General features: G+C 42.7%; 3 protein-coding genes across 4 annotated transcripts; all 3 read right to left on the bottom strand.

Moving 5' to 3' along the window:
* Nucleotides 1-1806: 1806 nt before the first annotated feature.
* Nucleotides 1807-6234, bottom strand: cdkn1ba (cyclin dependent kinase inhibitor 1Ba). The gene is made up of 3 exons (XM_071502884.1): nucleotides 4134-6234; nucleotides 3456-3617; nucleotides 1807-3050 (listed from the first exon to the last, which is right to left on the bottom strand). Exons 1-2 carry the CDS (start codon nucleotides 4558-4560, stop codon nucleotides 3469-3471), a joined length of 576 nt encoding a protein of 191 aa, XP_071358985.1. The 5' UTR covers nucleotides 4561-6234; the 3' UTR covers nucleotides 1807-3050; nucleotides 3456-3468.
* Nucleotides 6235-6376: 142 nt separating this feature from the next.
* cdpf1 (cysteine rich DPF motif domain containing 1) lies at nucleotides 6377-9087 on the bottom strand. The gene is made up of 3 exons (XM_071502885.1): nucleotides 8769-9087; nucleotides 8433-8544; nucleotides 6377-7872 (listed from the first exon to the last, which is right to left on the bottom strand). The coding sequence occupies exons 1-3, from the start codon at nucleotides 8879-8881 to the stop codon at nucleotides 7744-7746; spliced, it is 354 nt and encodes a 117-aa protein (XP_071358986.1). The 5' UTR covers nucleotides 8882-9087; the 3' UTR covers nucleotides 6377-7743.
* A 462-nt stretch (nucleotides 9088-9549) lies between these two features.
* Nucleotides 9550-22123, bottom strand: LOC139635494 (peroxisome proliferator-activated receptor alpha-like). Of its 2 annotated transcripts, none has more exons than XM_071502882.1 (8): nucleotides 21696-22123; nucleotides 17951-18182; nucleotides 16810-16955; nucleotides 13811-13949; nucleotides 12040-12239; nucleotides 11660-11929; nucleotides 11297-11540; nucleotides 9550-11197 (listed from the first exon to the last, which is right to left on the bottom strand). In XM_071502882.1, exons 2-8 carry the CDS (start codon nucleotides 18132-18134, stop codon nucleotides 10953-10955), a joined length of 1428 nt encoding a protein of 475 aa, XP_071358983.1. In that variant the 5' UTR covers nucleotides 18135-18182; nucleotides 21696-22123; the 3' UTR covers nucleotides 9550-10952. The 2 variants fall into 2 exon arrangements, with proteins under 2 accessions (XP_071358983.1, XP_071358984.1); XM_071502883.1 differs by having other exon boundaries at nucleotides 11660-11926; nucleotides 21696-22117.
* Between the last annotated feature and the right edge of the window lie 251 nt (nucleotides 22124-22374).

Genomic DNA, 22374 nt, shown 5'->3' with positions numbered 1-22374 from the left:
TCGTCAGAATTTCATATTACTTGACTCATGACTTGACTTGTTTGATTCATACCACAGTAGCTTGGGACTTTAGATTAAGACTTGAGACGTTCTTGTGACGTGCCGATGTATAACTTATTTCCACCTCTGGTCTGTGTTTACTCAAGGTTTTACTCAAAAACTTTTTTTTGGACTGTTATTATTATTTCTGTTGGAAAGCTGTAGGAGGCTATGAGTATGACGTGTTAGATGCTATCATGACCAACAGCCATAACAGACAAAAATGTTGACAATAACACCCGGACTGTTAAAATATATCAAATTGCTGTTGCTACATCTGAAGAGTCCAGGTTTGGTTGTAATTGCATTTGGATTAACAGTGACAATTTTAAAATGCTAAAACTATGTTCAGGTGGATATTGGCACAGTCTCTACTGATAGATCCTTCTTGAATCAAGGTTTCCATGATAAACTAGGCAACCACTTTTCCAAGATCAGTTATGACCCAAATGTCAGATGCTTTGTAAAATACCACATGGTGGTGCTGTCATATCCAGATCAACATGGAAAACTAATAATGATTTGTTGAAATCTGTGAAGCAGTACACAAAATAAGACACAGGACCAGATTTTAGAGATATCTATCTGGCAAACAGACCCACAAACTTCAAGATGTACTGATGCAATGATGCACCTTGAGGAAGCACCATGTTGACGTGTATACATTTTAACGTGATTCTGGCATTTGACATGGCTTGTGATCAAACGTAAGAAATGTACATTGTCAAAAAGGAAAACACCAATGTGTTTAAGTGTTACAATCCTCTCTGAAAGTTTTTTTTCAAATGAGCTCAGTAGTAATTACTGCAGACTCACAGCTAGTATGAGATATTATAGGAATAGCTCACTCTCTCTCTCTCTTGCTCACTCTGTATTTGACTCCTACAAGCTGGTATCAACAGGAAAGAGTCAGCCAATGAAACTAATTGGGTGGTGTGTGTTTTATGAAAAGAACAGCCTGTACTGTCCCGGACTCCCTCCCACAGGCCTCTGACTGGCTGGCTCATAAGTGGTCTGCTTTTCTTCTCTCCACTGTGATTGGAGCTGGGGAAAGCCAATCACTCAAAACTTTTTTTCCCTCTTTTCCTGAGGACATACCCTTGTTGTTTTCAACTTACGAGACAGAGCTGGGCTGAGACGATCCAGCACAGTCACAGCCTGCACTCTGGTGCTGTTTCTGCGCCCAAGATTCACACGGTGTGCTGGATTTTATCATTCCAAATATTGTTGGTGCATTAGTAACTCCATGGAGGATAGAGTCCCTGTTTGCAGATTATGGGAATATTACAAAAATGCTTTGGTTGTCAAGTTCGTACAGAAATAAGATCACAGCTGAATTATAATTGTGAAAAATAAAGATATTATAAGGACACTGAAGTCTTCTTGTAAAGCATGAAGGCTTCTGATGAAGTGATTTTTTTTTTAGTGGCTACACTGTTGATCAGTGATGGTTGAGTTATTGATTTTATCACTACTGTGTCATTCACTAAACTGAAGGACAAACCAAACCTATTTAATAACATCTCCATTAGGTCTTTTTGTACAAGTGTAATCGCTACAACCAGCCTGCCAGTTTACATGGGCGGATCACCTTAAACTTAAAGTGTGTGTGTGTGTGTATGTGTGTATGTGTGTGTGTTTATTAAGGGTGGAGTGGTTGTGCACTGTGCAATCAAAATAGTGAGCACATGCATTTATTACACCAGCAATGTTTTTTAATCAATCCTGAAATACAAAACACGCAGGGTATAAAATCGATTATAAGGCTCAGTTTTGCAACAGTTTATTTATCATAAAAACAATAATGAAAATATATATTTACAAAAATGCACAAAAATGTTGCTTTGGGAAGCTATACATACACCCACAAAAAAGCTCAACATAAATAAGTTAGTATAATTTTTCAGTGTTTTTCAAAACAAAAAAAAAAAAGAAAATAAAAAAGGCACACAGGTACACTTCAAAGTTTGACACCAGATAAGGCAGTGTAACTTTGTTTTCTGCCTTCACAAAAATGAGAAATTAACAATAGTGCAATTACATGTTCCACATGAATTCCACACCACAAAGACAAATCTTTGATTCACATATTTGCATAATAAGTAGCCCTGTGATTTTAACATATTTTACCTATGTTAACCTGGACTACAGAATTTATTACAAGGGGTGGGATGTGTGACCTATAAGCCACTAAAAAAATTATTTCACCTAATTTAAAAAATAAAAGCTAATTCTTAGGATTATTAGCAAATACTGTTAAAATTTGGTTGGATATTGCTCAGCAGTTTAGCCACCCTCCCACCCCACCCCTAACACCCAGAAAAAAAGGCACAAACTTTGGCAAAAACCCAGAAAAAAAAAAAATAATAATGACTTTAAAAATAGGGGAAATAAGGAGATATTAATTGCATGTAAACTTGATCTGTCATGGCTGTTACCAGTTAGATGGACCCTCAACTTACAGTGTTGCCATCTGGGCCTTCAAACACAAGATATATAACACTGGGACAAATAAAGCCATAGAAAAAGTGAAGACATTTTGTTTCCACATAACCCTGACTTTTGAAATCTGCATTTGTAACTTACATCAATTACCTGAAAAATGATACAACATGACCATTTTAACAAAATAATATTTCTCTGTTGGAAATTGCACTGCAACTTCCCGAGTCAAATTCACACACTTCAAATACATTTAACAAAAAGGTATGAAAAGCATATCATGCTTTTTTATGTGCTACATCTGAAACATAGGTAGTAGATAAAAAAAAAAAAAAGATGAGCAAAAATCCATTTGCACACTGCTACATTGTCTGCTGCTTCTGAGGCAATTTAATTAAAATGAGTGCCAAAACTTGATAGTGTACATATTCAGTGCTTGTGCCGCCTCTCCTCCTCCCCTTCTTTAGGGAAAGGCTGTTTTTCTTTCTTTCTTTTTAAATTTTTTCTCCCGCTTCTGTCAGATGATGAGAAAAGGCTACAGTATTCCACCAGCAACAGGTCTCCCCGCTCTGTGGGACATAAAGAGGAAACGGGCTGTTGAATGGTGCAATTGAAAAAGCAGTTGCTCATGTTTGATATCCCCCATGCACGCACGCACGCACGCACGCACGCACGCACGCACACACACACACACACACACAGGGGTGAACAGTCATAGTGTGAACGGTTGTGGAATAAAAAAAAAAAAAACACATGCTGTATGTGTGAAGGGGTGATGACGTGCTAGAGCTGCGCACAGGAAAGGAATGTTTACAAATGTTTTGTGTTGATGCTGGTGATAAACAAGTAAACAACACTCTACTGGCACCCAAAATAATAGCCGATAATTGGTATTTGACACGCTGAAGAGCTGGGTGTTATTATCCATTCACATCTCTCGACATCAGTGGGACAGTGAGATAATGGTTCCTAACCTGGCACTGTTTTTCACTGGACCTCGGTGCGGCTCTCCGGCCTGCTGGGTCCCTCCTCCGCGGCTTTTACCGCCCGACTTCCTGTACCGTTCGTCTGGTCTTCATCATCATCATCTTCGTCGGAATGCAACCTTTTACTCTGATTCTCGCCGGAGCAGGGACCTGGCGGACAAGAATACGTAAATAAAGAAACACAATAAGCATGCAGAGACAGTCGTCGGCGTGTTGGTGTGTCGATCTGCACGTCCCCTTTAAAAAAGCACCTGACTGACACGGCAGACTGCTGCAGCCCAGCCGTGGGGAAACTGAAGCCTGTCGCACCGAGAGCGGCCCGGGGAGTGAGGAAATGTGTGCAAACTACAGTGTAATAAGCGCATTTGATCTCTGAAGTAAATGTGCACCGCAGTATCGCCTTCAATAACAAGCTGGAGTTCAAATAAACTTTTAACATTTGGGCAGAAATTTTCTATTGCCCCCCCCCCTTCCTTCAGTGTTTTGCTCCAGCACACCTCTGTGTGTTTGCACAGCCCCGGTGATCGAACCGATCGGAGCCCCGGAGCCTGCGGCTCAACCCCGGGCACAACTTGTTGCTTGGCGCCTCTGCATTGCGGCACAGCTCAGAGAAACAAAAGAAGAAGAAAAAATGCGTGACAGCTTTAATAAGTAAAGGTAAATCACCTAAAACTTCTCGACGTCTTTTCTTTGAACCGTGTCTGTCCGTTTGGCGATTCGACCGCAGTTCACTCCTCTCCTCGGCATCCTGCCGGTGGTTATCGCCTGGCAAGTCCACATCTCGCTGGGGCCGCTGGCTCCCGTGAGGCGGTCTGAGATAAAACTCCGGTGGGTCGCTGTCCTCCTGCCACTCGTAATTGCGCGGACTCAGCGGTCTGTCGGTCTCCGGGTCGAAATTGTACCTCTCCCTAAAAGCCTGCACTTCTTCCTGCACTACAGCATCCAAATTCCTCTGTATCTCTCCTGGGTCAGGTCTCCCGAAAAGGTTTCTGCGGACCGGAGGTCTGAGGTTGTCTTGCTGCCGCGCATCCACCCCCCTCTCCAATGTCGGGCTCGCATTAGAAAGGCGAACATCTGACATTTTGTTGCACATATGACAAGGGTGGGGGGAAAAAAAGACAAAAACAAGAACCAAAACGTCTCAAAACTGCTATTTCCAAGTAGTATTCCTTTCAAATGCACAGTCAGAGGAATGATGCATGCATACTCCGCGCGTATCATCCAAAACGCGTACGCGCAAAAACGGAATAAAGCGTCTCCAAAGGCGCAGGGGGGTTTAAGAGAGCCACTCCTGTCAAGTCCGTAGTAAGACTGATAAAAACAACAAGTCAAGTCATGACAGCCAACATGGCGTTAGAGGGAGCTATGAGTGAAGAAGAAAAGTTGACATCAAGGACTATTTAAACAGAGAAGGCAATTCATTGGTCTGCACACTAGGACCGCCCATAGGTCTCTCTTAAAGTCGAACAGGGGCAACAACAACACAGAGCTGGATTGGATTAACTCTGTGCATGAATATAGCCTAATTATTCTGTTTGATTAGTTAAATACATAAGAAAGAGCAAATGGGTGGCAGGCTTGAGTTATTAAGGAGTGAGTGATCATGTTTTATCTTTCCATTAACACCTGATTTATCAGATCAGACTCGAAGCTTAAAGGTCACAGATTTCATTTGCTCTCATTTGCATGTGTCTTCATGCAGTTTAACAGGCTGTGGATAAAAAATAAAAATGAAAAAAAAACCCAAAACAAAACAAAATAGCAAATATCTTTAGAGGAAAACCTGACAAGAAACCCACATTGATAAAAGATTGATCTCACTTCAGGAGTGCCGGTGCTGAGGTCTTGCTTCAGACTGCTAATACTATCACATGAATCAATCATCTAATGATTGTATGTGTGAACAGATTTTGTGTCACATAAACATCATTGGCACACTTGATTCAATCACTTTAAATCTACTCAGTTACAACTTCAAGGTTAGCGAAGGTCAACGAGTCACTAAGGGTGAGGTTTTATGCAGGAAAACAACAAAAAAGGAAAAGCCACAAATCTGCCTCATGGCATCCTATGACATCAGCTCCCGAGCAGAAAGCCCTCTGTCATCGTTGGCCCTGTGCCTATCGCTCTCAGGCTTTGCCACTGGTGCCACAGGGGTGCTTTGTGTGCTTCACTGGTTGTAATTGCTTGTGTGCTTAGAATTTAAATACTAAGTGGTGCAGCTTTAAAAAAAACAACAAAAAAAACACTTTCAAATTCACTGCCATTTCCCTCAGTGGGTTCTAAGTTTGCATCTTAAAAAATTTCCCCTCTTAAGAATTTAATCGGTGCTCATGTCAAGATTGTGGAGTTAGGAAATTTATTTTCTGTACATCTCAGAGCTGCGGAGGAATCCTGTAGTAAGTGAGTGAAAACATCTGCAGCAGTTAGCACTACACATACCCAGAAGTTCATGAAGTCCCAACGAAACCTCTACACAGTGTCACTCTGCATTCCTCTGCAGTATTTGCCAGTAAAACTCACTGGGTCTGCCTTTAAGGCCATGCTGTTTCAGTTAACCCTCGAAAAGACTCTAACATCCCGTGATAAATACAGTGAGGCCATCTGTTATATTGATGTTATCGCCGGGATCACACTTAATCCATAATGTGTTTATGCTGCTGCAAACTGTGCAGGGTTGTGCAGAGTGATCCCTCAGCTGAAAACAGATTTTGATCAAACTGATTAGACAGGCAAGAGAGAGACAAGGCAAGAGAGCATTTTGTCAAGGTCACACATGCATAACCAATGCCTTGGTTAATGCTAATGCTTGTGTTTTTTTTTTCTTCACAGCTGGAAATATTAGGGCTCATTCTCCTAGCTTCAAACGGAAAAAAAAAAAAAAAAAAAAAAAAGCTAGGGAGTCGATCACAATAGATATGAAACCTTGAGACAATTCTGCTCAAGTTTCTTTGTTTTATTGGTTTTTCTGAGCCAAGGTTGAAATTTCTCCACCAGGAAATAATGCCTAAAACACCACAGATGTTTTAATATCATGTCCCTGTAGTGTCATTTTAACCATTATTAGGTGGGAAGTTCAGTTTGACACCAGGTGTGTATTTTTAAAATGACAAAAAGGGAGCAACAGTTTCATAACTCCAAATGAGACTGAGTGGGATGAGGCAACTGTAGCAGTAAAATGAAGATTAGTTACACACATTAGTTACACATTAATTATGGTCCACAATTAAACACTCAGAAAACAACAGAAAAAGACCACTTTGTGTTTTTTATGGTTTCAGATAAAAGAGAAAAATATTTTTGACTCCACAGAAGTCACCATTTCGCCCCATTTGACCATGAACACAGAAATCAAAGGGACAGCAGTTATGCACTCCTGCAAAGGATGTGTCACTGTCAACACACACGTGTCTATTGTTAGAGAGGATGTGTCATAAATGTTACTAATACCATATGTCGCTGAAAAGTAATAAAAATGTGTTCCCTCATAAAAAGGAATATTTAAAAAATGCGTGACAGGCAAAATTCATCAAGTGTAAAGAAAAACTGTAAGCAATTTATTCATTTCTTTCCATTTCAGCAATGGAAGCATGAATCTGGTTTTCAGTCCGACTAGCAAATGGTCTTGCGAAATTCTATTGCTTCCACATTTCTCTTTTGAGCCACACATTCATGGTTGTAATATTATTGAAGCCCAGAATAATTGCTGAATTTGAATACATTATAGCACTAATTCTAATATTGTTCACCTGTATTTGGTCAATCTTTTAGTTGTAATGTCCACAGGTTGTCATGCCTCTAAAAGGCTGGACAGCAACATAAAAAAATTTAGAGCAACTTCAGGGCAACTATCCACATGCAGTACATGACAATGAGGTTTTAAACTGGGAGCTGTTTTTAATGTGGAAGTCTGATTCTGAGCCTGCAGACACAATCCAACAGGGGGCTGGCAACACTAGTCACACCTGCTGTTCGCTTCTATAAAACCCTACATTAAACAAATAAAACCAGGCTGGCCAGTGCAGCAGGCTTATGTACTGGCCACGAGTATAAACTACAATTTTTCTAGTGGATGTGTGTTACTTTTCCCACCAAAATAATAATAACCCAGAGCGATGCTAATTAAGTGCAGGATGTTTTGTTGTTCGGCGCAGTGTATTTATAGTTTGGTTCAGTATGGATTTAATCAAAAGTGCTGATAAAAACAATTAGCAACGAAAGCTATACAGATATTTTTCCTGGACACCTGAGCAGGTTATGGACATCTTGCCCACTGTCATGAGACGGCAGCCTTGGAGCTCTGCTTTCTCTTGGCCAGCTCAGCCTGAATCTGATGGGGGAACTGGTCCAAGTGCTTGTTCACACACTGCATGCAGAACCTCTTGGTGTAGAAAAGACTGCAGTCCTGACAGAAGAGAGAGCAACAGTCAGCATCAATACTCCAGTTTCACATACGCGACACATATGATTTGTAGTATTTATTCCTAGATCGGAAGATGCTTTATTTTCCTACTATCTGTTCGTGAAACTGGATTAACTGATTTCAGGGGCATCAAGGCCGTGGAGTTCAGTCAGCAGATACATATGCCGCATCGGCGGAAAACATCAAAAGCACAAACCCATGTTTTTCAACTGTGATCTACAAGGTCACTTCATGTCAAGTGGAAAACTACAACAGCAGCATGACTTCATCTTCAAAGCCAGAGTTAAAATGCAACTGTAGCTGATGTTAATGTTTTTGTTTTTACACACTGTATCTTAAAAACCACACACACACACACACACACAATAAATAATCTCTCACTCTGCTACATTTAACAGGTTCACACAGTTTTATCAGGACTGGTGTCATTCTCCTTGAAGAATCATACCAACATTTGCGTATCCAGCTATTAATCGTGTAGTTAACTGAATTATATGATCGTATATTTAGCCCGCAGCAATTTCATTTTTAAGACAACTTACCGGTCCAACACAGACGCACAGGCTGCACAGGCTGCAGGTCGACCCCAAGACAAGAAACCTCTCCTTGTCCGGGCTGAAGGGGTCCCTGGTCACAAAACACTCCTCAAGCAACCTGATGGAGAGCAGACAGGCGGACATGAGCTCAATTATAACTTCATTTACAGCCACAGAAATAAGACAAGAGTGTGATTCAAAGCAGAAATAGTTATAAATGCACCGTACACGTCGCTGTTTTCACTGTGTGCTTAACGTCAGCGTTAACATTAGTCACATAGCAGCAACATTAGCTTTAGCTAAGCTAGCTTCCGAGCGATTCTTTCCTTAATTTTCACTTACACAATAGCTCTGGTGTTTGGTGGTTTCTGGCCGTAGTAAATATAAGGGCTACTTAAACCACACAACTGGCAAGTAAATGTTTTTTTAGGGGTTTCACTTGCAGTTTGCTCCATCGTTCAGAGCAGGGGAGCAGAGAAAGTTTGTTCCTGGTTTTCATCCATCGAGTCCGGCCATGTTGTTTCATGAAGCTTTACCGCCACCTAGAGGCCCGGGGTGTAAAACACTGCAGGCCTCACATACGTATAAAAATAAAAGAGATTATAACTGTTTAGTCACAAGTGGTAGAAAATATTGAGCTGCCATTGTTTTGTCATTTGATTTTTTTTTTAAATATTTACTGACAAATGAAAAAGGAAACTCTCAGCATTTTACCACTATGTCACAGCGAAGGCGGTTTATTTATTTTTTTAACACAATATATTTTATGCTGCGTCGAGCGAATGTAAGCAAACAGACCCGCTGTGTGTGTAAAATTACATGACCGTGAACCAGACATTTCCACAGTAAAAATGAATCTAAAATAATACGTTTTCACACCAGATAGTTCAACATGTCATGAAAGAAAAAAGCACAGGTGTAATTAATAAAATTACAGGGACATTTAAATGGAGCGAAGCTGTCATTAACATTATTAGTTCCACCTTTGCTTTTCTTGCCATGACAATTAAAAATTTCTGCTGTGAAAAAAAAAAAGGCCTATAAATTAATTAATTTAAAAACTGGGGTCTGATAATATTGGCTTCAACAGGCAGGTAAATAAGCCAGGGCATTACAAATAAAAGTCAGTTAATTACAGTAGTTTATTCTGGGCTACCACATGACATAACTCCTTTTATTGAAACAGCAATTACATTTTCTTATTGTACAGTGTACTGTATATAATTTAAAAAAAAAATTTCATTGTGTTCAATAATACACAGTGCAGCATGTCTAGGTGCAGAAAACAAGGCAATTAGATCTTTTTGAGGTCTGCATAATTGCCTGCAGATATATATATATATATATATATATATATATATATATATATATATATATATATACATCCCTTTCACTGTGGTCACCACATTCTTGTCATATTTACAAAATAAAGCACAAACCAGCTTAACAGATTATTATGTTTGTGGTCAAAATATTCAGTACTGGCCAACAATGTTTTTTCTTGAAAAAACAAAAATGTCCTAATGGCAGAATTTGTACAAAACATTTTGTACATGTAACACTGATCTGAACAATAAGTTTAAAATGAGCTATCATGTTGTACTAATAAAATAAATACACAACTCATAAAATTACAATATTTTCAAATGATAATTGATTTAATACTATGTGAGAACATTCCCTGGCCCAATATTAAATAGTTATGTATCTAAACCATGGCTTACTCTATTCTGTATTTGTTATGTGGTGGAAGTATAAGGTGTGATACAGAACACAAGACATATGAGCTCAGCTGGTGAAACATTACAACACTTGGTGAAAACTGATGCTGACCACTAATCTCAAGATGGTCAAGGGAAATTTAAGGCACTAATACACAATAAAAGGACATGACAGTGATACTGACCTTTAACATAATCATACTAAATATCCAAAATATTTGGAATTTTAGCGCCTTTTGCACAACTGATATTGCAGTTGTATCAAAGATTTAAAATGTTAAAAACTTTATTGTTCACAGGCACAATTAGTATTTAGCATCAGTGCATGCATGACTGTGGCAGTCATGTCCGGTATCTTTAATATGTGTTCACCCATGCACATTTGCATAGCCTCCAGTACTCCAGTACTTGTGTCTGGAGAGTAAAAAGCTGGCATCCAGGACCCAATCCATAACAAACTGCTGCTTTTAGTTCAAATCGATGCATTTAAAAAGAACACATCTCTACCCATCTATGGTGCGAGCTCAAAAAGCTTGTTCCCCACCGTGTCCCCTTTCATCGCTGCAGTCAGGTCCCCAGCAAGAGCTGCCATTCCCCCTAAAAAGAATTTCACTTTTGTATTGTTCCAGTAGAATGATTCAGAGTCACATGGTCACAGCAGGACACAATAAGCTACTTACAGTTCACTGATATGCATTATAGTATCAGCTAATGTTGTATACTGTATGTATACCAAGTTTTGGATATACCTGGCTTACAATAACATTTTAATACATGTCCCTGGTCATGACCGTGTGCTAACGTCTCAGTACATGTCCCTATATATCTCTTGCAGGAGAGGGTGCAGCGACGTGTCCTCTGTTGTCTTGATTTCCTGCACCAACTGAGCATGCTCGGTGACGAGCTCCCGGAGGTCAGCCAGTTTCTGCAGAAGTCTGGGAAAGAGGAAGGTGTTGTCAGGGTGGTTGGCCAGCAGGTGGAGCTGTAGTGCCTGAACAATGCCTTCCTGCAGCTGCTCCACTAGTGGTACATCCACCAGGCCTGGACGGTCTGAGAAGGACAAAGACGATGAAGAGGGAGGATTCACTCACATTTAAAAAAAAAAAATTCTATCTTCTGTCTGTTATTCCTCCACACAACGTCAGTTACCTCCACAGCAGATAATGGCAGCCACGAAAAGGGCAAGGTCACTGTCATCCAGCTCCAGGGAGTTGAAGCGTGAGGCAAACTGGAACTTTGGCTCCATCATGTCACTAAATGGACGCCGGAGGCTTTTGAGGAATTCACGGGTGATGAAGCCTCCCCCACGGGCCACCAGGAGGCCATCTTTGTTCATACAGGAGGCCAGGAGGGTGAAGAGGGCTTCGTAAACACCGTATTTTAATAAAGTCACCTTAATCGGAGGAGGGGAAAAAAAGGAGGGAATCGAGATCTAATCACATTACAAAACAAAAACATTCCCTCTGTGGAATGACAGGAACATAGGTGACAGATACAGCTCCCTATACCCACCTGATCATTCAGATCTAGACTCTGGAAACCGGGCACCGCCTTAGCGAACTCTGTCAGCTCTGTGACCGTCTCCACTGAGGTGCTCTGGCAGCAGTGGAAGAGCCTCGCTTCGGCCTCCATCTGCTGGAGCTCCCTGCATCCCACACCCAGAACCACATCCCCAGCTTGAAGGCCGCTCTCGGGCTCCGGATAGTCACTGTTTACCATATGGACTGCTAACGTCCTCTCCGCCAGCTGGAACGTCTCCATGTCGTGAATGATCAAAGGCTGCTGGGAAAGACAGAGGAGAGGATGCTGGTAGGTGACACAGAGGACAGAGCAGAGGTGCAGAATGAAGAGACTCCTCAAACTTTTGTCCTTGGCTTTATTTTCCACTTTACCGGTTTGCTGGTCTTTCCAGTGAGTATGAGCCTTGCTTTCGCCTTGTTCATGCTGAAATTCTTCACATAAGCTTCGTGGATCTGCTTGACCAGAGTCTTGTGGTTGGCCAGCATGGGGCTTTCCACTTCTGTCTCCACCATCTTGCTTTCAGCCTTGAGCTTCAGTTTCTCCGCCTGGGGCATCCGACCAAACCGGATGGCTGGTGCATAGAAGCGTTCATCATTAGCAATCGCTAGAAGACTTTTCTTAATTTACAAAGAAACCACTCACAGAGATACCAGACATATCTTCCTGCAGTTAACATGCATGAGGCCCGGCACACTAACATTCACCCACAACAGGTCTGGTGTGATCTGTTCTCTTTTGTCTCCTCTGAGGACAACATGCCATCTCCCTCTCAGGTTTCTGACACTGTTCTGTCTGCAGCAGGAGGCCATCGTGACAAACCCAGTGACCCTTTGGCAGTCAGAACAGATGACAGCCCAGATGTGGAGCTACAGACGAGTGACAAATAAAAGGAAAAGCCTGAATAAATGAGGGGAGAAGCATAACAAATGCAGATGCTTCCACACATTTAGCAATTAACATCCCAACATGCTCTGTGGCATATGTATAAAAAGGGATTATTGTTGGCGCACGGATGACAGGGGCTTCAGGTACACAGATGCTCAACTAGCCAGTGTTTCAACAGCAACAGTGACTAAAGTGACATCTGCATTTAGATCCATGGGAAAGACGTCAGTAAACAGGGTCAGACATTGTGGTCGGCGGTGCACATTTGATGACCGCAATGCTTGTGCATATGTCAGGAAAAACAGAAGAGTAACTCCCTTAGGTGACTGAGAATGTCGATGCAGGACATGATCAGACTGTGTCAGCAACAACAGTCCGTCAACAATTACATAGAGAGGGATATTATAGTAGGGTTACACAGATGAAAGCACATTTGAGAGTTCATTGGTGCAAAAACCAGAGACACATGTCTGTAGAGAAGTGGGAAAAAAGTGATATGGTCAGATGAATCATCCTTCACCACATTCTCCACAAGTGGGCACGTGCATGTGTGGTGTAGACCAAGAGAACAATACAGGCCTGAATGCTTGACGCCTACAGAAAGGGGATCCGGTACCTCTGTTATGCTGTGGGATGCTTTTTGGTTTGATGAGTGTGAAAATAATGTGAATCATATGCTATGGCCTTTGCAGTCACCAGATCTCAACCCAACTGAACACCTATGGGGGATTTTGGACCGACGCGTTAGACAGCGCTCTCCACCACCGCCATCAAAACGCCAAATGAGGAAATATCTTTAGGGGAGAATTGTGTTCGTCCTCAGTAGAGTTCAGACTTGTAGAATCAATGCCAAGGAGCACTGAAGCTGTTCTGGAGGCTCGTTATGGCCCAGCACCTTACTAAGATACTTTATGTTGGTTTTTCCTTTAATCTGTCACCCGTCTGTGTATGGGCCTTTGTTTTCTCAACGTCAAGCCTGCTTCAGCAGGACATTTCTATATTTCATTTCTACTGTTCTATAAAAGCCCAGTCAATGTAAAGCACATGGAGCTAAATCACAGAAGGACATGTCCTGCTGTTTTTGTAAAGAACACATGCTATGCTGTTGACTGAGGGTGTTGTGAGCAGAGTTTTATGTAACTGATTTCATAATACTTGCAAGTTCTTTCAGTTCAGTTGACATGATTACAGTAATTGTTAAGATCACAGTGATAGCTAATGCACACTTTGCATACTGTAATGTATACTTTGCGTTACCATTGTGGGACATGCCCACAGAGAGGCACTTGTGGAACCGGCAGTACTGGCACTTGTTGCGATTCTTCTTTTGGATTTTGCAGTTGCGTTCACACTTGTCGTACTCCAGCTTCAACCTGATGGTCCTCCTGAAGAAACCCTGGTTGAGACAGAATAACACGGTGTAGCACGAACTCTGTAGCTTGAAAATAATTCATTTCACATTGCATAGATACAAACTGAATTGCACGGGGTGCTGGACCCTCTTATACTTGCTTGCAAGTTTATTTATTATTACCATTATTTAAATTATTTTCTTGACCTATGCTGGAGCTCCAAGGATACAGCTGTGTATTCCCCCTATTTAAAACATTTATGACAGCATCCAGGTCTGCAAAAACTTACTTTACAGATGCATTTCTCACATTATGTTGGTTTTACAGCCCTTCCTCTTTTTGCCTGCCCCGTCTGCAACCTCAGGTGCATCAGGACTAGATATAGTTCCCTGATCACCTTCAGTCATAGCAAAATGGTCATACAGACATGCCATGCCTTTAAAATGACAACATTTTCATTCTTTACTGTGGTCTTTAATTGTTATAAATTATTTTATAAATGCGTCAACAGCGTACCAAAGACCACGAAGTTCAGGATTTAAGTTTGCTGCTGTGGACTCATGAATAGGAGGTTTGAGAGGGAACATTCACTATCTGTCTGTGAAATCTCATCATGAAGGTTATCATCACTCACTAAAGCCAGAACACAGACACTTACAACCTTATAATACTGTGCATGCATTCTGTACATTTTAAGCCATGGTACGACCAGTGTTGTATTACATTTTGGTTTGGACCGTATAGTTGGATCACATCTATATTTAAAGAGAGATTCAAGGAAGACAGTATAGCAAACCCTGACCTTTCTGAAGAAGAACCCCCGATTGGACAAGACATCCTCCAAAGCCTCCAGCACACACTGAGATTGTGAGGCAGCAGGCCAACACACGCTAACAGATGTCGCACATGTGCCAAAACATATGATCCTTTGACGTACACTCACACACACCTTTGTGCATCACTGATACTTCAGTCAGGACATTCCTCAACCCTCATTTTCCAGCAATATATCTGGCGCCATATGGTTGCGCAATACATCAGCAGCCATCATCTTACAATTTGGCCTTGGCTGCCTTTATGTTGTAGAGCAGTTATGACACATTTGTTATTAAGGGTCATTACGTGCCACTTTTGTGTCATTTAAGAAAACGTCATTTTATGGGAAGATCTGGGTGTAATCTTCATGATAATGGTGAAGGGAGAAATGTGGAGGTCCGGGCGTATAGTTTAGTGCCATATGATAGTCATCAAAATGCATTACAAAACAACATAGCTGCACCAGGAGTTAAAAGCAGATGTGTGTTTACAGCATGCATGTGTGTATGAGTGTACAGACACAACCAGAGGGCAGTTCGTTGCTGTGATATATAACTGTGAGAGGTGAGTAACCAGACTAAAGACGTAAGCAGGGGGATGAATTGTGCAATGCTTCCTTAAGGGCAAACATCTTTTTTTAAATCTAGGCATCGCTGAGACGCACCTACTTGAGCAGGTACATTTACCTTTGTGGTTTAACTTTCCGTTACTAATGGCTTTTTCTTTTTCTGACTGTCCTGCGGCTCTAAATGTCCAGCACATATTTCATACCGTCATCACCAGCACAGACTTTAAGCCCTCACACCACAGAATCACAGCACATTCCATTCACATTCCCACTACTGAGCGCTCCTCTCTTTGAAGCGAGGTGTTGAAAATGATATGCAGAGCCTGTCCAGCATGGAAACCGTGAAATGTGACTGCCACATATCACAAGCCAGATTTTTCCATGATGGCGCAATAACATCAATCACAGAATTTGGGAACAGGGTGCTGTCAAAGTACGCCTCTCACATGCGCGTACGGCGTCCAGCAGTTCGGTGTCATCATGTTCCCACTTTAGGATAGCAGCAGTCTGAAAGACTGACAGGTCGAGAGCCAAGCCATGCAGTAGCTGAGACGGCAAGATGAAAATTATTTGTGGTGATTCTGATAAGTGAGATGTGGGTCATAAACCAGAGACCCGCAGGGAGCTGGTCAGGTTTGCACACAGATATGTGTTGTGCAATTCACAGGTTGTTCTCTAAAACTTGGACTGAGACATGAAAATTGTGAAATGTTAGCCTCCTGCTTCATCCATCTCTCTTGTCTCCTATAGATTCCAGTGAAATAGAGGGCAAAGTGCCAGCGGAGGGGGGAGGGGGCTGAAGAAGGGGACGTAAAAGTAAGCAAGGTCATAAGTTAAAAAAGTCACGCAAAAATAGCAAACAGATTAGCAGCAGCACCAACCTGGAGCGGTGTTAGACAACGACCTCACATGACAAGACAAACATACAAGACAAGACAAGATTTATTTACACACACACACGCGCACTGCTCACTGTGAGTCTGTAAGAAGGTAATATAGTGAAGGCACAGCAGTGCTCTGTGCCAGCAGCAGCTCCATGTGTGCACAAGTGTGTGTGTTTGTGTGTGTGTGTGTGTGTGTATTAACATCACTCAGTTGGGCTCTGTGCCAAGCAGGGGAGAGGTGGCAAGTCAACCAAGGCCATCATGTCCCCCACCTCACATGACCCGACTGCATGTCTCTCTCAAACTTTCCACTGGCCTCCAGGTCAGGTGCTCCTGCATGCTTCACTTTATGTGTTTTGGTGTGCACACGTGGGTGCAGGCATGCATGTTCATGTGTGTGTTTGTGTTGTGTCTTTCACCCCTGATCCAGCTGCACAGCTACAAGTAGGAGCACCCAAACTAACATTTGTCTTTTACAAGTGATCATCAGTTTGAATGGGACTGAATCTGCCTGTATATCTGTGTGGCTGTTATGTCCTTTCTCGCTTTGATACGTACGGTATGTCAGTACTATACCATACCATTCATACTCTAGCTGGCTGCACTATCTGTGTTTTTTAGTGCCACATCTCTCACCTTGCATCCCTCACATGCGTGCACCCCGTAGTGGAAACCTGAAGCCTTGTCCGAGCACACCCGGCACTCCAGATTAAGGCTCTCGCCGGGGCCTGGTGCAGCTCCACACACCCCCGACGACGGACTGGAGGCTGGGGTCAAGGTGTCTGTTGCAGACGAGACAGCAGAGAAGAAACACTGAGTGGGTTCACTGGGCCACGCTTTGAACAAAGATCTGTTTTCAAATCTGCGTGCATTTAGAGAGGAGAGCAACTCAAGAACTTAGTTGGCAAACTGACAACACTTAAAGGAACAGTTTCACATTTTGGGAAATTAGTTTTTTCGGTTTCTTGCTGTGAGTTAGACGAGAAGATCGTTGCCAGTCTCGTGTCTGTGTGATAAATATTAAGGTATAACCAACACTTAGTTAACTTCTCTTAGCCTTGGCTGAGCTAATCACTTTAACTTTAGAGGATGGAGTGTCCCAGGCAATCTGTTTCCCCATTTCCAGTCTTTATGCTAAGCTAACCAGCTGCTGGCTCTACCTTCATGTTAAAGACAGTAATGAGGCTGATATTGATCTTCGGGTCAAACTCTTGACAGGAAAAGCTAATTAGCCACTGTATTTCACAACACAAATGGAGTCCTGGCAAACAGGCTGCTGCCTCTGTCCACTTGAGTATATTAGATAAGTGTCTCCTGCAGACCTGAAGCATTTTGGTTGAAGTGTCTCCCTAAAATTAGGGACATGGGTCATTTGCTGTTTGGAAATGTGAAGACAGGCTCGTGGAGGAGACAGAGAGGGAGAGACAGGAGTAGAATCATGTCTAATCTTGTGTTATCAGACGTGCAGCGCTATACATTAGCCTCTTTAGTAAATGTGCATGAATCACACTGGAGCCAAGAGGTCAGAGGGTCAGTGGTGTAATCATCCAATGCCTGTTTTTGAATGAGATAAAGACAAACTCTGGCATGTGCCTCTGGGTTATTTCCACTTGTTTATTTGCAAGATAATTAGTGAGCGTACACTGAGGGCACTTCATATTTTGCATCATTACCAGGCATACTTCATGGCTTTATTTGCAGCTGAGCCTCTAAATATTTATTTATTTATTTAGTTGTGAATATGAAGGGCTGCAGCTGATATCACCTGACTACTCACCTAATGCAATGGAGCTCTCCGACCCTGAACCGGTGCTCTGGTACTCTGGGAAATCAAATCTCAGCGTGTCGTCTTCTATGGACTGGGAGATGTCACAAAGGTCCTCCATCAGGTCTCCACACAGGGGACTGTCCAGGAGGGAGTCCCCCAGTGGGGATGGGGGGCTGTAGAGATCCCCTGCCATGCTGGAAGTCAAGCCGAACCAGGGAGGAAAACCCTCTCATTCACCAGACTGGGAGAAGAGGAGAGAGAGAGGGAATAAGGACGAGGACAATGGGTGATAATGAGACCAGAAGACCTGAGGCAGCCATTAGATTGTACCAAAGCACGGTTAGTTCTCTGCTCGGGTGCAAATTTCCAGGGTTCATTTTTTGGTTTAAAAAACCCACAATGTCTTCACCCTTCCCTTCTTTTCTTTCTCTCCGGGTTAGATGAACCTAAATATTCAGATTTGAGTATGGATGAGTGCTATGCAATGTGATAATTTACACCGAGACAATATAAATTTGTCAACAGTCAGAGACTTTGTTTTACCATTTATTTATATGGTGGTAGCAATCTCATTAATATCACTGAGTATGTTAGATAATTGTGGGTAATATATATCTGCACTGAGTGTATATAAATGTATCTCCCATTATTGCGATATATAACTACCTGCACCTTGCTAGATGTGGCATTCAAGAAAAACTGGGTTTTTTAAATCAAAACTTCACATATGCCTGCTTCCCTACACAAGTGCGCAAATTTTAAGACTTTAACCCTTTTTCTTCAACAGCACCAGCACACCACAATCTTTTTGGACTTGGTATCTCAGATATTGATCCCTGAGAAAGAATGTTATTTTAGTAATTAATCCGGCTGCAGGCTTATCATGTTTCAGATAAAGCACGCACAAACCTGAATTGTCATGAACGAACAAAGCCACTTCACTGCAGTGGGGACAGGTATAACTTATAGGCGGCCCATGCCCGAGGCGAGGCTGTTCGGTTCACGATGTGAAGGTGTTTGGTTTGGGCTTAAAGTATGTGTGGGAGGGGGTTTTGGTGGAGCTCCCAGCTGCTCCCAGCGGGGTAAGGGACATCTGTTTGAGCCATCGCACAACATCACAGCACCATGTCCAGTTCTCATGTTCTATAACGCTCTCTCCAACTTCCAGCAACTCACAGCGGCAGACGTTACTGTTGTCAGTCTGCGGGCTAAAGACGAATTTTTTAGACAGATCAGAACTTTACAAAACGTACTCGGGCTGTGAATTTTTCTACACTTAAGTAGTTCAGGAACATCAAAAAGATGTCACATAAAAGGCAGAGATACAGGAAGCTGCCTTTATAAGCGATGGGAATTCTCTCCCTCCAATCCTCCTAAAACATTGTTCCTTTGCTTCTATATTACCACAATATAATTTTATCTGTGTTATAACATAAAAGGTTATTTGATCATTTGAGCAGGAATCACGAGCACATCTCTGATCTAATATACAGAGAGACTTGGCCGTGGGGCCGTCGCAGAGCTCATACGAGCCCTATGTAAAATCTCAGTTTACACAGCTGCATACATCTGTAAGCCGAGCATGGAGGAGCCATTAGCTAATATGAGGTTGTGCAACTTTAACTTTCATTACTGTGAATCCTCGAAGCTTTAAGAGTGCTTTTTGAGCTAATGGGTGAACGTGATAATTGGGTGAAGTGCTGCCTTTATCAGTCTGGGTAGAAAACATGCACTCTGTCCACACAGTGAGGACGTGATTGATCAAAGCAATTTGTTTATCTAGTCTTTGTGTTGCAGGATTTCAGGGGACGGGTCCTGACAGTGTAGCAAAGTTGTTTAAAGGGGAAATATGTGAGTGAGTGAGTGTGTGTGTGTGTGTGTGTGTGTGTGTGTGTGTGTGCAGCCGCAGTATACTGTGCACCGTGCCATATGGAGTGCTTCCAGTGTGTGGCTTCTTTCTGTTCTTGTTTACTGAAGGTTTTTGAGACAAAGCACATAACAGGGAGACGGGGCGACCGTGCACGTAGCAGAGACAGCTGCTGACTAACTGGTCTGTCGAGTCGCTTTGACGCACAACAACTGCCCTCTGACAAAATGACGCCCCCGGCAGTTTGCGAAGATTTCTCCATCAAAGGGTAGATTGAGCAAATCTGTTGCTCTCTGTAACACAATAAACAGCATTTAAACCTAAGTTCACTGGGTTCACAAACTTTTAGTCACACCCTGAACCCATGCTTCCCCCTGCAGCTATGGCTGCGGATGTCTTTTAAACATGTCTGAGACCTTGTCCTAAAAACAACACAGTTTCAGAGTGCGGCACTGTAGCTGTTATGAACCTCATATGGCATCGTTTACCTGCATGTCCTCTTTACCTTACACTGAATTGACACTGTGTATCCGAAAAAACGCAACACAGGCCGAACTCTCCCCAGATCCGGTTTCCATGGCGTCGCTGTACAGATCTGAATTTTGTTGTCTCCAGAACTGCGCTCTGGCAAGACAGAATCTAAAGCTGTAATGATAAGTTGTATCCATTCATTCGTTGAAGTATTTTTTCAAGCAGAAATGCCAAAACACTTGATGGTCGTCAAATCTGACAAATTACTGCTTTTTCATGGTTATATGTTACGGTAAATTGAACATTTTGGGGTGTGTTTGGACAAAACAAGAAATTTATATTTTGATATTTTCATTGTGTTTTGGACAATCAATCAATAGATCAATCGTGAAAATGATCAGCCAAAACTGAACCCTGTACGCCTGTAATCTGTAACTTGAATCTGTTTCATTCTCACTGGGCCCGCGTTGATATATTTATGACTGGGTCAAGAACTAACTCTTAACAGGGCTTGATATGACTTTATTTCCTCTTTCAAAGATGACCCAGGCCCAGCCCATGTTTCCACCTCACCTCAGAGCACATTGTGTTGAAAATCCCAGAGGAACTATAATCCCAGACAGAGGGCTCTATCTTTAGGTCACGGGGAAAGAGGAAACGCTGAGGGACAACAGCTGTACTTAACAAAGTCAGTAAAGCTGCAACAGCCCCCGAAAAGGTGGAAAATGAAAACACAGAACACAACTTTGTACTTTAGGTCAGATGGATTCACACAGGTGCTCTTCTTATATTTCAGTTTGTGTTCACCTGTCATCTCAGATCCGAGACTTGTCTAGCAGGCCAGTGTGAGTTCAGAGTGGAGGCTTGGCCTCACATTTGTGCCCTGTGCTGGTTCAGGATCAGCTGTTGTGACCTTTTCAAGACCTCTGCTCTCTCTGCAACGAGGTCATCCGCACACAGACCAAAAATCAGGTTCCGAGGAAACCCTGCAACCAGCTTCCACATTTTGATGGTAACAAGTTCTGCAATTACATAATTAATGTCATGTTTAGTGATCTGACGCTATTTCCTCCTCTACTGCTGCTGCTGTGCGAGATGGAAACATGCTGAGGAAGAAAACATGTTCCTCTAATGAGAGAGACGCTATTTCATGACACTGTGTGGGCGTGAGTGGTTTATTGCAAAAGCAGGTATTAGTCAGAAAGCTAAAGTGGGCCCGCTCGCAATTTACAGTAATGTAAGTCATAGAAATGGCCCAACAATAGCAGAAAGTCAGCAGCTGCAGTGTGTGACAGTGTGTTAACAAAGCCCTATGCTCGCCCAAAAATGTTCTTTCAGTCCCATTAGACAAATCCTCCTGAAGTTTAGAATCACATTACATAACAGCCCGCTTTGGAAATAAAGTGTGTGCATTACCTCAGGGGCAAGTATCCGAAGCATTTCCAGAGGCTGCTGCCGGGATGGACGCTCGTCTGAAGGAGCTGTTTTGGTCCCGGGATCCTCCAACACACACACACACACACACACACACACACACATATACACACATATACACACACACACACGCACAGAAACAAGCTCACAGAGGTCTCGATCGGCTCTGCTACAGAGCCGATGCGTCGCGTCGCTGCGCGGTGTCAAACCCCCGCTCATTCTCCGCAGGAAACAACGACGGCGACACGGCGCACACACCTCCCGGCACACCTATGCTCTCAGCCAATGGGCGTGCGGGGAGCTGGAGGCTTCAGAGCAGACCGGGGGGGGGCAAGATAGAGATAGAGTGGCTTCCCGGTGGATGTGGATGTGGATGCGGACCCTTTATCCGCCTCCAGCCGCAGGCCAGCAGGGATGTCAGTGAAGCTGAGCATTGACTGGCTCTGTCTCCAGGCAGCTGTGAAGTGAAAGTCAGCTGATCGTCCCCCTGTAAATCACCGTGTAGGCCTCATTAAACCGCAGCCTCAGACACCGCAGGTTATTGATTCCGCGAACAATCGATGAAATGCCGAACAACATGAATAACCTTATATATGTCAACAATGTGTTTCCCGCTTTCAGTGTATGTAACAAACCTATTGTTTTGAAGCACTTGTGCTTG

Source organism: Trachinotus anak, unplaced genomic scaffold (genome assembly GCF_046630095.1).
Source record: "Trachinotus anak isolate AG129_WGS33_773 ecotype Australia unplaced genomic scaffold, CSIRO_AGI_Tana_v1 ptg000018l, whole genome shotgun sequence".
Lineage (NCBI taxonomy): Eukaryota > Metazoa > Chordata > Actinopteri > Carangiformes > Carangidae > Trachinotus > Trachinotus anak.
Note: the sequence above shows the minus strand (reverse complement) of the source record. Positions and strands in the feature narration are given on the sequence as shown.

Excerpts from the sequence above, each read along its gene's own strand:
- cdpf1 (XM_071502885.1), bottom strand. The coding sequence starts at position 8,881 with ATGGAGCAAACTGCAAGTGAAACCCCTAAAAAAACATTTACTTGCCAG. Across the intron at positions 8,545-8,768 it reads CCAAACACCAGAGCTATTGT|GTTGCTTGAGGAGTGTTTTG; the intron begins GTAAGTGAAAAT and ends GCTCTCCATCAG. Across the intron at positions 7,873-8,432 it reads TGTGCGTCTGTGTTGGACCG|GACTGCAGTCTTTTCTACAC; the intron begins GTAAGTTGTCTT and ends CTCTTCTGTCAG.
- cdkn1ba (XM_071502884.1), bottom strand. The coding sequence starts at position 4,560 with ATGTGCAACAAAATGTCAGATGTTCGCCTTTCTAATGCGAGCCCGACA. Across the intron at positions 3,618-4,133 it reads AAGACGTCGAGAAGTTTTAG|GTCCCTGCTCCGGCGAGAAT; the intron begins GTGATTTACCTT and ends CTTGTCCGCCAG.
- LOC139635494 (XM_071502882.1), bottom strand. The coding sequence starts at position 18,134 with ATGGCAGGGGATCTCTACAGCCCCCCATCCCCACTGGGGGACTCCCTC. Across the intron at positions 16,956-17,950 it reads GGAGAGCTCCATTGCATTAG|ACACCTTGACCCCAGCCTCC; the intron begins GTGAGTAGTCAG and ends CGTCTGCAACAG. Across the intron at positions 11,198-11,296 it reads TGCCATTATCTGCTGTGGAG|ACCGTCCAGGCCTGGTGGAT; the intron begins GTAACTGACGTT and ends TGTCCTTCTCAG.